The 14,884-nt window shown below is 41.5% G+C and overlaps 1 protein-coding gene across 1 annotated transcript in view; it reads right to left on the bottom strand.

Moving 5' to 3' along the window:
- Positions 1-14,884, bottom strand: part of LOC113523855 (CMP-N-acetylneuraminate-beta-galactosamide-alpha-2,3-sialyltransferase 1) — a 45,838-nt gene that overhangs the window by 14,429 nt on the left and 16,525 nt on the right. Inside the window, exon 2 of the mRNA XM_026909915.3 lies at positions 5,890-6,561. Within this exon, the coding sequence (XP_026765716.1) occupies positions 5,890-6,153 (264 nt within the window). The 5' untranslated portion in view covers positions 6,154-6,561. The remainder of the gene's footprint in view (positions 1-5,889; positions 6,562-14,884) is intronic.

Consider the following 14,884-nt stretch of genomic DNA (forward strand, 5'->3'; position numbering starts at 1 on the left):
TATAAAAGTCATTCTAATAATTTACTATGTTCTGATTAGATAACTGCATAAAGGTGCAGGTGTTCCTAATAAAGTGGATGGTGTGTATATATATATATATATATATATATATATATATATATATATATATATATATATATATATATATATATATATATATATATATATATATATACACACACATATACATACACAGTACTGTGCAAAAGTCTTAGGCCCCCTATTTTTTTAGTACAAACTTTGTTATAGATGTTTATTTTCTGACTTCTACATTATTGATTCAGTACAAAAACATTTTAGATCCAAACATTAGTTTTCCAGCACAAAATGAAACGTTACAGATAAATGTTTGTACGTCAGTAAAGAAAGCAGCAGATTCCATAAGAGACACTTTTCAGATAAAAACAGAATGAAGGCTGCTGGGTTTCGCTGCAGAAATAAGAAGCGAGTCGACAGTCAAAGTCTCCAGAAGAACTGTGGCTGCTTCTGCAAGATGCTCAGTAACACTTCCAGCTCATTTCCTTAGAAAACTGCACACACTGTACCTCAGATACTGCTTTATTTTAAAAGTGAAGGATCGTCACATTAAATATTGACTTTGTTTCATGTATTACTGTTTACTGCTCTTTATAGTATTTCTTTTTAATGTAGAAACATTTAGATTCTTTATTTTTGAAGGCACCTTTGCTCTACAGCATTTCTTTGCATGTGCCTCACAGTACTACATATATATAAACAAACTCACCATCCACTTTATTAGGAACACCTGTACACCTGCACCTTTATGCAGTTATCTAATCAGCCAAACATGTGGCAGTGGCACAATGCATACAATCATGCAGATACAGGTCTAGAGCTTCAGGCAATATTCACATCAAACATGAGAAGGAAGAAAAACATGTGATCTCTGTGACTTTAATTGTGGTATAGTTGTTGGTGCCAGATGAGCCGGTTTGAACATTTCAGAAACTGCTGATCTCCTGGGATTTTCACACACAACAGTCTCTTTACACAGAATGGTGTGAAAAACAAAAAACATCGAGTGAGCGACAGTTCTGTGGGTGGAAACGTGTTGTTGGTAAGAGAGGTCAGAGGAAAATGGCCAAAGTGGTTTGAGCTGCCAGGAAGGATAGAGTCACTCAAATGATCACTCCTTACAACCGTGGTGAGCATCTCAGGATGCACAAGACCACATTGGGTTCTGCTCCTGTCAGCCAAAAACAGGAATCTGAGGCTATCGTGGGCACAGACTCACCCAAACTGGCCGGCTGAAGATCAGAAAAAAAAAACACTTGGTCTTTTTCCAGTCTTTTTCCAGACAGACATTTTAATGCAATATCCAGAGCAGTCATCGAAACTACAGCTTGGGTTTTAACAGAAATAACACACACACACACCCCTTCAGAGGTGGTCTGAGTACAGTTCATTTGTGGTTCATTCTGTGGTCCACTTGATTTGTGCATTGTGAAAACAAAGTGGTCTCTGTCCACTTCACATTTTGTTTTATAGGTAAAGAACTTGACATAGTTCCAGTTTTCTGTCACCTAACAAGTGACTCACATAGCTTTCCATGGGGTCTTGTGGTCCCACAGTAGAGTCTGCAGTATTAGGTAGCAACAAGACAGATAATCTAATAGAGCTAGTGTGGCACTAGTAATTATGATATAGAGCTGAAGTTGTTAGGCAGCAGTAATAACAGTATTGAGTCAGTGAAAAATAGTTACTGTATAATACTATTAGTATACAGTATGTGTGTAATACCCAAACCACTCACATCATCCAGTGCTACAGTCAGAGGATGTTCATTCTACCAGCTAGGTGCCAGAACAGAGAACAGAGAACTTGATGCATGCCTTCCTTGTACCCTGAGAGATGGTAGGTCTAACCAAGCAGGGCTAGGAGATCGGACGGAGCGTGATGCGAGGTGTGATAAGTACTTTAAAGTAGGTGTGTGCTCTAGGGAGCATAGCAATGGGGTAGTGTGGGAGAAATTGGGAAGGTTGAAAACAACTTGTGCAGCTGCATCTGGATCAGTTGCAGAGGTTGAATGGCACTCGGAGGCATACCTGCCAAGAGCGAGTTGCAGTAGCCCGGTCTCAAAATGACAACTGGACTGAACAAGCACCTGAGTGACCAGTGTGGATAGAAAATGGCGAATCCTCCTGATTGTGCAAAGAAGAAATCGGCTTGAGCTTGTCAGTTTAGCAATGTGGGGCAAGAAGGACAGTTGATTGTCCAATGTTCCCCCAAAGTTGGATGTAGTGACAGAATGTGAGATCTGAGATCCCGGGAGATCACAAGATGACGTGGGAATGCATCTCCATGGATGAACAGTAGCTCGGTTTTGCTGGAATTAATTTTCACCATTTTCACCACTGTGAGCTGCCATCCAAGATGAGATGACTGGCAGACATGCTCAGATCCGAGCAGAAATATGAGTATCTGAGGGAGGAAAGAAGAGGATAAGTTGAGTGTCATCAGCATAGCAGTGGTATAAAAACCCATGTGAGGATATGACCTCACCAAGAGAGCGGTTATAGAGGATATGACTACAGCAAGAGATCGGCTGTAGAGGGAGAACAGAAGAGGACCAAGCACTGAGCCTTGTGGGATGCCACTGGAGAGTCTTCGTGGAGCAGATGTGGATCCTGTCCATGTCACCTGATATGACCAACCCTCCAGGTAGGAAGCAAACCATTGCCATGCTGTGCCATGAATTCCAAGACTCAGGAGGATGGACAAGAGAATGTTGTAACTGACTGCATCGAAGGCTTGTGAAAAGTTGAGGAGGATGAGGACTGATGATAGTTTAGCTGATTTAGCAGCAGGAAGCTTGTGTGAAGTGTGCCGCTTTGAAGGCAGCAGGTTAAGGAGTGAGGAAAAGATGTTGCGGAGCTTGTGAGGATCTTGTGCAGAACCTTTCCCTTGTAGAAGGAGGTCTTAGAAGCTATAACATCAGATAAGAACTTGAGAGACACCGGTATGAGAGAAGATCAGTATTGAGTTGTGATTTCCTCTACTCTCTGCTGCTCTTAATTCTATCTGATTGCTGCCCAACACATCTGCCAGCCAAGGAATAGGGTGAAAAGACTTCCTGGGATTGGAAGATAGAGGGCATAGAAGGTCCATGGATGAGGAAAGTAAGCATCTATCTATCTATCTATCTATCTATCTATCTGTCAGTAATTCAACTTGTAGTCCACCCATCTATACACTTATTCATCTGTCTGTCCATAAATTTGTCTATCCATCAGCCATCTGTATCCATCCTTACATCCATCCATTCATCTATCTATCCATCAGTCTATGATTCAACTGCCAATATATCAATCTATCCATCCTTTTATTCATCTATCTGGCCCTCTCTCTTTTATTCATTCATCTCTCTATCCATCCATGTATCTATGCAAACTCTTACTGTTTTTCTTTCTTTCCTCCAACACCTCTTCTCTCTTTTTCTGCATTCTCCTGCCATGTGGCTGATGGAGGAAAGAATGGATGAATTCACCCAAAGCTATGGATGAATGGATGAGTGGATGTGAGAAACACACTGCTGGTGGAGGATAAACAGAGGTCCTTGAATTCAGGAGGTGCTCTAAACCTTCTCTTCTCTGGCAACTCTAACTCTGACATGCACTCTGATTGAAACACAGCAGAGACTGAAACCAAGCCCTCTCTCTCTCTCTCTCTCTCTCTGCATGTTCCTGTCATGTGGATGATGGAGGAAGGAGAATGTGACTGAAATCCGCCTGTTCAGGAGACGCCTTAAACCTGCTCACTCTAAATGAAACACAACCGAATCGAACCTTCACTCTGACTGGAGGAAACAAGAAGAAAAAACTCTTTCTGATCTCTCACTCGTTTCTGCTAATTACCCAAGCTCTCGTTCTCTCTCCCGGTGCTCGTTCAATGAATTCAATCACTCTGTCGTTTAACCGCGTCATGCTCGGGGCATTCTGGGTAATCAGAAGATCAATTTAATTCGGATTCTGACATCTTTAAAGTGAGCCAACACACTTTCAATGTTTATTAATGAAATGGAGTAAAATGGAGAAAAGGCACTTCACGGGAGGGTAGGATGCATCAGCATGCTCTGAAGAACAAACAACGCAGCAGACTAGGCCACACTGTTAGCATATCTTTATCATGTATTTACTGTAAAGGTAGTGCAAACAACTCCAGTTGGTTGACTGGAAATTGTGAATCATCCTATTTGCCCATCCTCCTGATGGGTGCCAACAATTTTAGAGTTGCCTGCCTCTGTGACCTTGATCAAATATTAGCTAACAGACCATTTATTAGCTATCCTCTGAATATGTATAGAATGAAACAGTGTGTGTGTCATGCTGTAGTAAAATAATGAGTGACGGAGTGATGTGTTGACGCAGTTACTGTTACCATACCAACATTCATTATTTTCCTATAATAATGAATATGAAACACAGCCGAGAGTGAACTCAAACCCTTTGTTCTGACAAGGAGAAATGTCTCTCTTTACTTCTTCCTTTGTGTTTCTCTCTCTCTCTCTCTCTCTCTGATGAAACCTCTCACTCTTCTTATTTTCTCTTCAATTCTACCTCTTCTGTCTCTGATTTGAATTAAGTAAATTCACCTTTCATGTAATCACATCACGCTTGGGGCATTCTGGGTAATCAGACCACGAGTCGATTCTGATTTAACTCCTAACCAACGCCGTAAAGTGATCCAACACACTCTTTCAATGTTTAATCATGAAACAGAGCAAAAACGGAGAGATATCACCTCCACTTCCCCCAGACGCTGCAAAGGCAGCCGAGCACACTAAACGCCGACGCTAATTGTATCAGAGAGAAACGATTTACAAGCTTTAATTTCTTCATTTGCATCTCTTTTGCTTATAAATCAAGCAAATTGGCTCATGTGGCTCACAGTGGGGTCGCTGTTTTTTTTTTTTTTTTTTTTCTTTTTTTTTGCATGTTCATGAAATTATGCATCTGATTTCAGAAGCATTTTATTGTTCATTAAGCAAAGAGATTTACATCCCTTTACCCAAAAAAAAATCTCTGTAGGGGGGAGTATAATAAGAACTGTTTTTCATGTTGCAGTTTGGTGAGAGAGCAAATTTACCTCAAGAGCAAAAGCAGTCAGAATATTTGGTGTCTGAAACCTCTGAAACTTTTGTTTCTTCAGTTCTGCACCGGAGTGCCATGTTTCAAGGTAGTTATAAAAATATAATCAACAATAGGGTGGTGTGATGAAGTAGAGTTACTGTTACCACCACAAAAAAACTCAATTCTTTTCCTAAAACAACTCGTCCTAGAATGTTTTATTTCTCTTACACCACAGCATTTTGGTGTTTGTTATATGTATAAGACAGTTCTGTGAGATTTTGTAATAAATCTTCTTTTCATTTTTACCAGCAGCTTGTGTGTTTTTAAATGATCGAAATTGATAGAGTTGGTTATCACACTGCGAAAATTTCAAACCATAACACCCTCACTAGCTACAGTATATGGCCAAAAGTTTGTGGACACCTGGCCATCACACCCATAGGTGCTTGTTGAACATCTCATTCCAGATTTATTCCCCCTTTGCCGTTATGATAAGCTCCACTCTTCTGGGAAGCTTTCCACTAGATGTTGGAGCGTGGCTGTGGGGATTTGTGTTCATTCAGCTACAAGAGCATTAGTGAGATCAGGCGCTGATGTTGGGTGAGGAGGTCTGTTTGGAGAAGAACCACATATGGGTGTGATGGACAGGAGTCCACAAACCTTCAGCCATATAGTGTATATTTGTTTTATACCTCCATTACGAAATTAAAGACGCAAACTTTAGACACCAAACATATCTTGGCTGATCAACAGCAGTTGAGAAAACAATGAAACTGTAAACAAAATGAAGTGCACTAACCAGCCACCACCTGTACGTGTCATCACTGAGCATGCTGTTCGACCTGGACAGCAGAGGATGAATGGACTGGTTAAACCTCTCACTGAACCATGGGTCCTCCTCCTCTGGGTCCCAAATACAGGAATGGCACCTACATGGCCCATTAATGATGTTCTGAAATGGGCTGAGGAGAAATGAGGGATCTCTCAATAAAAATGTGGCAAAAGAAACAAGGCAGAAGATCAGCATAAGAACGCGAAGCTTCTTAGATGTCATGTAGATCATTTTCAGTCAATCCAAGATCCGGTAGTCTCCGAGTAAAAAAACTACATCAACATACAAAAGACTTGTTTTTGAAAGTTTCTGAAGGCATGCCAAAAAATATGAAGGAAAAAAAAACCAGATGAGTTAAAATAAAAAAAAATCCTCCATTCACTATTTTAAGTCAACAAATAAATACACAGTAAGAGCGTGGTTTAATTAAACCAGCTCTGGGAGCAGGTATCAGTGTGTCAGGGTTCATTTAAACTGGAGATTTTCCACCCGAGGTTTAACATTCACTGCTGCTCCAGTGTGTAAACAGCCGATCGCCCAAGGGTCAAATGCTCCAGAATGATGAGGTGAGCTGCTCCCTCTTCTGCTTACGCTGTGTAATCTTAATGAGCCGACTGCGGTGGCTGGATAATCAGCAACCTAGGAGGCAAACAGAGGAAAAATTCAGCCTGACTCACACACTCAATGACATTACACACACTCAATGAAATTACTGACTCTTACATTCTTCTCATATTTAAATCATTGTCAGGCAGGTTATGACCAGTTGTGTGCTGATATTAATTTTTGAGAGCATGTGCTTAACCTTTTATAAGATATTCTGACATTAAACACTCATGGAGTGTTTAAATATTACTTTTATTTATACAGTATGTCATTTATGCTTGCTAAATAAAGTCAGCTCTTGGCACACTAATCCTAGCTAGCAAAATACATGTTAGCTGTCAAGTGATGGTGAATTTAATCTCAGAATTCTATGAACACTGCGGAAGTTATCTGGTACATTTACCACAAGCATCACTTAGTTTCTTCTGTTATCACCATTTTTAATATAAAATAAGACCACATACAATATGTATGTGAAACCAAGAATACAGTCCTATGTAACAACGTATAGTTCCCATGTTCCTATTCCTTGAACTCTATATTCCCAGTGCCCAAAGTTCCCCAGTGTCTATATTCCCAGTACCCGTTTCCCAGAAGAGACATAATGTTGCCAGTGCCCTGTGTTCCCTGGAGTCTATATTTTGAGTACCATATGTTCCTGAGACTCGATATAGCCAGTGCCCCACATTTCAGAGACTCTATACTCCCAGGGCCTTCTATGTCCAAGATCGATATTCCCCAGACCCATGTTCATGAAACTCTATTTTCTCAGTGCGCTGTGTTCCTGGGACTTGATATTCCCACTGCCCTATGTTCTCAAAATTCTACTGGCCTACGTTCTTGAGACTTAATATTCCCAGTACCCCATCCTCAGGAGACACTATATTCCCAGTGCCTTATTTTCAAGAGATGTAATATTCCCAGTGCCTCATGTTCCCAGGACTCTATATTCCCAGTACCCCATGTTCCTGAAACTCTATACTCTCAGTACCCTGGACCCTGGTGCTCAGGATTTGCTATCTCCATTGCCCTATGCTCATGAGACTCAATATTCCCAGTGTCATATATTCCCAAGACTCTATATTCCCAGTGCAATATGTAGCACCTTTTATTTTCAAGGCCTTATGTTTCCAGTGTTCCCATTGTCCTATATTCCCAGGGTTCTATGTTTCCTGGGCTCTATATTACCAATTTTTTTCCCATGACTATACACTGATCAGCCATAACATTAAAAGCACCTGCTTAATATTGTGTAGGTCCCCCTTGTGCTGCCGAAACAGCTCTGACCCATCGAGGCATGGACTCCACAAGACCTCTGAAGGTGTGCTCCGGTATCTGCCACCAAGACGTTAGCAGCAGATCCTTAAGTCCTGTAAGTTGCGAGGTGGGGCCTCCACAGATCAAACTTGTTTGTCCAGCACATCCCACAGATGCTCGAATGGATTGAGATCTGGGGAATTTGGAGACCAAGTCAACACCTTGAACACTTTCCTTAACAATTTTTGCAGTGTGGCAGGGCGCATTATCCTGCTGAAAGATGCCACTGCCATGAGGGAGTACCGTTGCCATGAAGGGGTGTACTTGGTCTGCAATCATTTTTAGGTAGGTGGTACATATCAAAGTAACATCCACATGAATGCCAGAACCCAAGGTTTCCCAGCAGAACATTGCCCAGAGAATCACACTGCCTCCGCCGGCTTGCCTTCTTCCCAGAGTGCATCTTGGTGCCATCTCTTCTCCAGTAAAAGAAAACATGATTCATCACACCATGCCTTCTTCTTGGTCCAGTTCTGACACTCACATGCCCTTTCGGCAGTGGACAGGGGTCAGCATGGGCACTCCGACCAGTCTGCAGCTACACAGCCCCATATGCAACAAGCTGCAATGCACTGTATGCTCTGACTTTCTATCAGCCAGCATTAATTTTTTCAGTAATTTGGGCTACAGCGGTTGTCCTTTGTTGGACAAATTTTGGTAGGTACTAACCACTGCATACCGGGAACACCCCACAAGACCTGCTGTTTTGGAGATGCTCTGACCCAGTCGTCTAGCCATCACAATTTGGCCCTTGTCAAAGTCACTCAGATCTTTACACTTGCCCATTTTTCCTGCTTCCAACACATCAAATTCGAGAACTGACTGCCGCCTAATATATCCCATCCCCTGACAGGGGCCACTGTAATGAGATAATCAAAGATAATCATTATTCACTTCACCTGTCAGTGGTTTTAATGTTATGGCTGATCGGTGTATGTTTCCAGAGCCATGTGTTCTATTATTGTAATTTTGGAAACAACCAAAATGGAGTGGTTCACAGGGCCCTATGTTAGATTACGTTTGCCTCAACCATGACCTCAGGAACCCAATTACAATGACCCTTAACATATTAGGGAAAATTTAGAAGAGGGAACTTGAGACTCCACAAGACCTCTGAAGGTGTGCTGTGGGATCTGGCAACAATTAGCAGCAGATCCGTAAGTCCTGTAAGGTGCGAGGTGGGGCCTCCATGGATCAGACTTGTTTGTCCAAAACACTGCACAGATGCTCAATAGGATTGAGATCTGGGGAGTCTGGAGACCATGTCAACACCTTGAACACTTTCCTGAACATTTTTTGCAGTGTAGCAGGGTGCATTATCCTGCTGAAATAGGCTACTGCCAAGAGGGAATACCATTGCCATGAAGGGGTGTACTTGGTCTGCAATGATGTTTAGGTATGTGGTATATAACTCAGTAACATCAATATAAATGCCAGGACCCAAGAAACATTGCTCAAAGCGTCACACTGCCTCCACCGACTTGCCTTCTTCCCAGAGTGCATCCTGGAGCCATCTCTTCCCCAGCAAAAGAAACTGATGCTCACGTGCCCTGGGAACACAGATATGGTCTACCACTTCCATATGATCTCTGTCAGGTCAGGTTACATTAGCTAGCTTAGTGTGACTAATCTCTAATTAAAGTTCAGTGCTGGAAACACATCACTCCATTGTTACATGGGGGTAAGGGAGAATGGGGTAAGATGAGCCATCTTAAATACATAGGTAGCCATAAACAAAAGAAAGCACGCCACTGTGTAGTCAGGAGGTGCCGAGCGTAAATTAAATGTTTGCTAAAAACATATATGAGAAGTGAGTGTCAGTTGCATTCTCCTGTTTCAGGACAATGTCACTGAGGTGATGATGATCACAGAAAGTGGGATTGTTTCCAGAAAAAAAGGACAGTTTAACTTCTAAGTGTGTTGTGTTTAAACGACAATTCATCATTTATGATTCAGTCCACATAAAAGCAGGGAGCAGCTGAGATAGATAGATACAGACAGTAAAGGTGAGAGAAAGACAGACTTATGGAGAACAAAAGATGTAGAAAGTAATATTAAAAAGAAAAACAATGATAGAGTGAAAGATCCTAAAACAGAGAGTGTGTGTGAGAGAGAAGCAGACTGAGACAGACAGAAAAGAGACAGAGAAAGACATATAGTGAGAAAGAGAGAGAAAGAGAAAGAGAGGGAGAGAGATAGATAGGAAGAGAGAGAGATAGAGACACATAGAGAGAAGATAGACAGAAAAACAGAGACAGAAAGAAAGACAGAGACAAACAGGCAGAGGGAGAGAGAGAGAAAGAGGAGAGGCGTTTCTGTACTTGAGCCTCCGCTCACTGTGTGTGTGTGTGTGTGTGTGTGGGTGTGTGTATGTGTGTGTGTGTGTGTGTGTGTGTGTGTGTGTGTGTGTGTGAACTTGAGCAGTGTGAAGAGCCTCTTCACCATCTGAACATCAGTGACACAATGAGAGACACAGACGAGCTTACAGAGCACCAAGAATCCCCTTAACTGTCAACAACATGCCCTGTCAGCGCACACACACACATACACACACACACACACACACACACAATGCAGAAGGTATGTGACATAGTCGTGTGTGTCTGTGTGCATAAAAAACTCACAGGAAAAAAGGCTTTAGAGGATAACAAGCAATGTGTGTGTTTGACAAACACCCTGAACAACCCTGAACTGCTGGCTCACACACACACACACACACACACACACACACACCAATGGGAGAGAGAGTGACAGGAAGACACAGAAGTACAGATCTCACATCTATCTCGTGTTCTTTTATTCCTGACTCACGACCTATTTCACACATTTCACACGTTACACAACACGTCTGCAGCTTTATATCATCAGCTGATTATAAAACAACGACTGAAAACAGAACAACGCACTGAAACAGATTAAAGTTCCAGGAAACAATCTGGAAAAAGTGAAATATCTAAAACTCACTCACAAACAAACAACAACAAAAAAAATTCATTATGTTTCAAGGTTTTATTTATTAATTTTTTTTTTAGAAAATTATTTTCTAGGTACACACAGAGGGTCACCTCAGACTGACTCACATCTGCATCTCACATCTGCATCTCACATCTGCATCTCACATCTGCACCCTTTCCTCATGAAATCAAAAGTGCTGTTTTAGAGCCTTTTGTTCGAGTCTCTTTGCGTTGTGGACACAAAAATGACAAAGAATTTTACAGGTGATCATTTCCGGGAAAATAGTGAGATGAGGAGACAAGGAGAGGAGCAAGAGGAGTAGAAGGAAAGGGGGAGAGGGGAGAAGAGGAGTGAGAGGAGGAGAGGAGAGGAATGGAGGAGCATGAGGCGAAGATGAGGAGAGAAGTGAGCAGAGATGAGTGAGAGGGTTGAAAGGAAGAGAGGAGCAGAGAGGAGGGGTAAAGAGGAAAGGAGGACAGGAGTGAAAAGAGAAGAGAAGAGAAGAAGAGGAGGGGAGAGAAAAGATGAGAGGAGAAGAGATGAGAAGAGAGAAGAGGCAAGGTGAGGAGATGAGTTAAAGAACATGAGGAGAAACAGAGAGAGAGAGAGAGAGAGAGAGAGAGAGGTCTATTTCAGCTTTTGTGCTTTAATGTTCAGCTCCGACAAATCATCAGCACCACCGCCATCATCTTCATCATCATCATCATCATCATCATCACCTCTGAGCTGAGTTACAGTTTAAATAAAAATAAAGATGGTCGTTTTCAGGGCAGGTCAGGTGTGTGTGATACAGATAAGGAGCATGTGAGACACGACAGGTGTGTGTGTGAGACAGGTCAGGAGTGTGTGAGACAGATAAGGAGCATGTGAGACACGACAGGTGTGTGTGTGAGACAGGTCAGGAGTGTGTGAGACAGGTCAGGTGTGTGTGTGAGACAGGTCAGGTGTGTGTGTGAGACAGGTCAGGTGTGTGTGAGACACGACAGGTGTGTGTGTGAGACAGGTCAGGTGTGTGTGTGAGACAGGTCAGGTGTGTGTGTGAGACAGGTCAGGTGTGTGTGAGACAGGTCAGGTGTGTGTGTGAGACAGGTCAGGTGCGTGTGTGAGACAGGTCAGGTGCGTGTGTGAGACAAGTCAGGTGTGTGTGAGACAGGTCAGGTGTGTGTGTGAGACAGGTCAGGAGTGTGTGAGACAGGTCAGGTGTGTGTGAGACAGGTCAGGTGTGTGTGTGAGACAGGTCAGGTGTGTGTGAGACACGTCAGGTGTGTGTGTGAGACAGGTCAGGTGTGTGTGAGACACGTCAGGTGTGTGTGTGAGACAGGTCAGGTGCGTGTGTGAGACAAGTCAGGTGTGTGTGAGACAGGTCAGGTGTGTGTGTGAGACAGGTCAGGTGTGTGTGAGACAGGTCAGGTGTGTGTGAGACAGGTCAGGTGTGTGTGTGAGACAGGTCAGGTGTGTGCGAGACAGGTCAGGTGTGTGTGAGACAGGTCAGGTGTGTGTGAGACAGGTCAGGAGTGAGTGAGACAGGTCAGGAGTGTGTGAGACAGGTCAGGAGTGAGTGAGACAGGTCAGGTGTGTGTGAGACAGGTCAGGTGTGTGTGAGACAGGTCAGGTGCGTGTGTGAGACAGGTCAGGTGCGTGTGTGAGACAGGTCAGGTGTGTGTGAGACAGGTCAGGTGTGTGTGAGACACGTCAGCGTCTGCAGTCACTGTGATTACAGTAAGCACATTTTTCATTTCTCTGTCGCTCAGAGTCACTGCGCCTTCTTATATGCCCCCCCACACCACACACACACACACACACACACACACACACACACACACACACACCTCCTGAGTGTTACTGTTGCTGTCACATAAATGAACACGTCACGACACTTTTCTCTCAGAACTCAGAGAAAGTCAAATCTCTGGAGAGAATTTCAGAATGCAGTGTGTACACAGCCGTACAAAAACACAGAGAAAAGGAATGAAGAGAGACGCCAAAGCCAACTCGACATTTCATACAATCACACACAATCACACGTGATCACACGCAAACCTGTGACGTTTTTGTGCAGATTAACGTGACGTTACATCAGGAATAAACTCAGTGAGAACACACGAGCACTTAAACACACTTGTGCTCAGGTCAGCTGTAAAGAACCTCTTAGGGTCTTTAACTCTGTGCGCAGGTTAGCGAGCGACACTGTGACAGACGAGCGTTTCTTTTCTACGTACGTGTGCGACACGGAGCTGCGATTTCAGCGACAAGTGACAAGTTTGTGACTTTATGCAAATGATCATCAAAATACCGCAGTCTCAGCAGAAGTAAGACTGAAGAATCAGAAGACCAAACTATCATTACTGCGGAAAGACAACCTGGGTGAAAAATAGAAAATAATCCCACGGTTTATCTTGTTAGAAGAAGATATAGGTATATGGTGGTGCCTCTGGTGAGTGTACGTAGCTAGCGCTAGTAAGATATCTCGTGCTGCTAATCTGCTAACAAAGCTTACATGAAGCCTGGCACTCTTTTCACTTTATTAAAATATTAGAATAAAAAAAAATGAAAATCATATGCTGTCGTAAGTCACGTGCTAATACATTTAGTCCAGTAAAACAGTAAAACTCGCTACACACCCACAAGAGACACATTACAAGCTGATCAAAGCGCTAGTGTGAACGCAGGATAAAGCAGCGAAGAGAAAAGAAAAAGTGGCGTGGCTTCACAGCTCTGTTTGGACAGAAAAACGTAAACAGAAAACCGTAAAAAAAAAAAAGAACATCATGCAATTAAATTCGGTGAAACGTGTCACGTCCCCTGTCACTCTAAAGCCGTGTGCTGAATATTAACGCTCCTCCGCGCACTCCGCCTCTGTTTTGTTTACATGAAGAAAAACTGGATTTCTTCTTTTTTTTTTTTTTTGGATGATAAATCATTTTCTCATGACAAGCACAAGAGCAAATGAAACCTTAAACCAGAGCAAACGTTTTAACGCCCCTAAAGTCACCAAGTTATCACTCATCACGTTTCATCTGTTTATCAGAAATTCCCATGAGCACCTGCTACAGGAGACGATAAGCACGTGGAAAATATTTACGCCTTTATCGTTATGTTTTCCATCAGCAAAATTCTCATATCATTCACAATACTTAGTCACTTAGTGACGTAGTCACCTGCTGTATATACTTTATACTGTATACTCACCTTATAGTCTATTTATTGTCTAATGTTATATGTTTGTTGTTTATAACATCAGTCAGAAGCAGAGCTCCTAATTTCGTTGCATAGAGATATACAATGACAATAAAGGCTTTCATTCATTCATTCATTCATTCATTCAATACGCAGTACTGTTACATGTTGTATCTTGACAGAGAAGCAAATTGGAAATAATCTCAACACAAAATAAAATATTAGTTTTCCTCTGACAATGTCTTTTTATTAAAGAAATAGCTTGAAATATAGATTACTAGCTTTTATTATTATAGTTATTATTTATTATTATTTTTGATATTATGTTACTTTTACTGTCATATTATTTTTTAAATATATTTTACATAATGTAATAGAAATAATATATATTTATATTATTGAAATTTTTGTATTTGTTTGATTCCATTTTTATACATTTTATTAAGTTTTTATTTTATATTAAACATTTATATTTTTTTCTTATTTCTGTACCTGCGTTTATTAATTGCTTTTTAATATATTATTATTATTGTTATTATTATTATTATTATTATTATTGTGGATAAGTTCTTTTTTTAATTTATTTTTTTCTATTTTTATTATTATTAATTTTTAATATTAACACCATTCCCTTGAGCTATTTCTGTGAAGTGATGAAAAACACCACCTTTAGATTTTCTACACAGGATACACACCTCTGCTGAATATCTTCAATAAAAAAAAAAACTTCTGTTCTTTTATAAAGTGAAATTCAAGCATTTTTATGACTACCTCAAACTTAAAGTTACAGCTTTACGTCTGACTGTTACAGAGCGCTGACACTGGAGACTCCTTCCATAAATGTTACATAAACATCTCCTTATAGAAAACTTCACCTTTGATCATTTTGAATCCGTGTCTGTTACTA

This window comes from Pangasianodon hypophthalmus, chromosome 9 (genome assembly GCF_027358585.1).
Source record: "Pangasianodon hypophthalmus isolate fPanHyp1 chromosome 9, fPanHyp1.pri, whole genome shotgun sequence".
NCBI lineage: Eukaryota > Metazoa > Chordata > Actinopteri > Siluriformes > Pangasiidae > Pangasianodon > Pangasianodon hypophthalmus.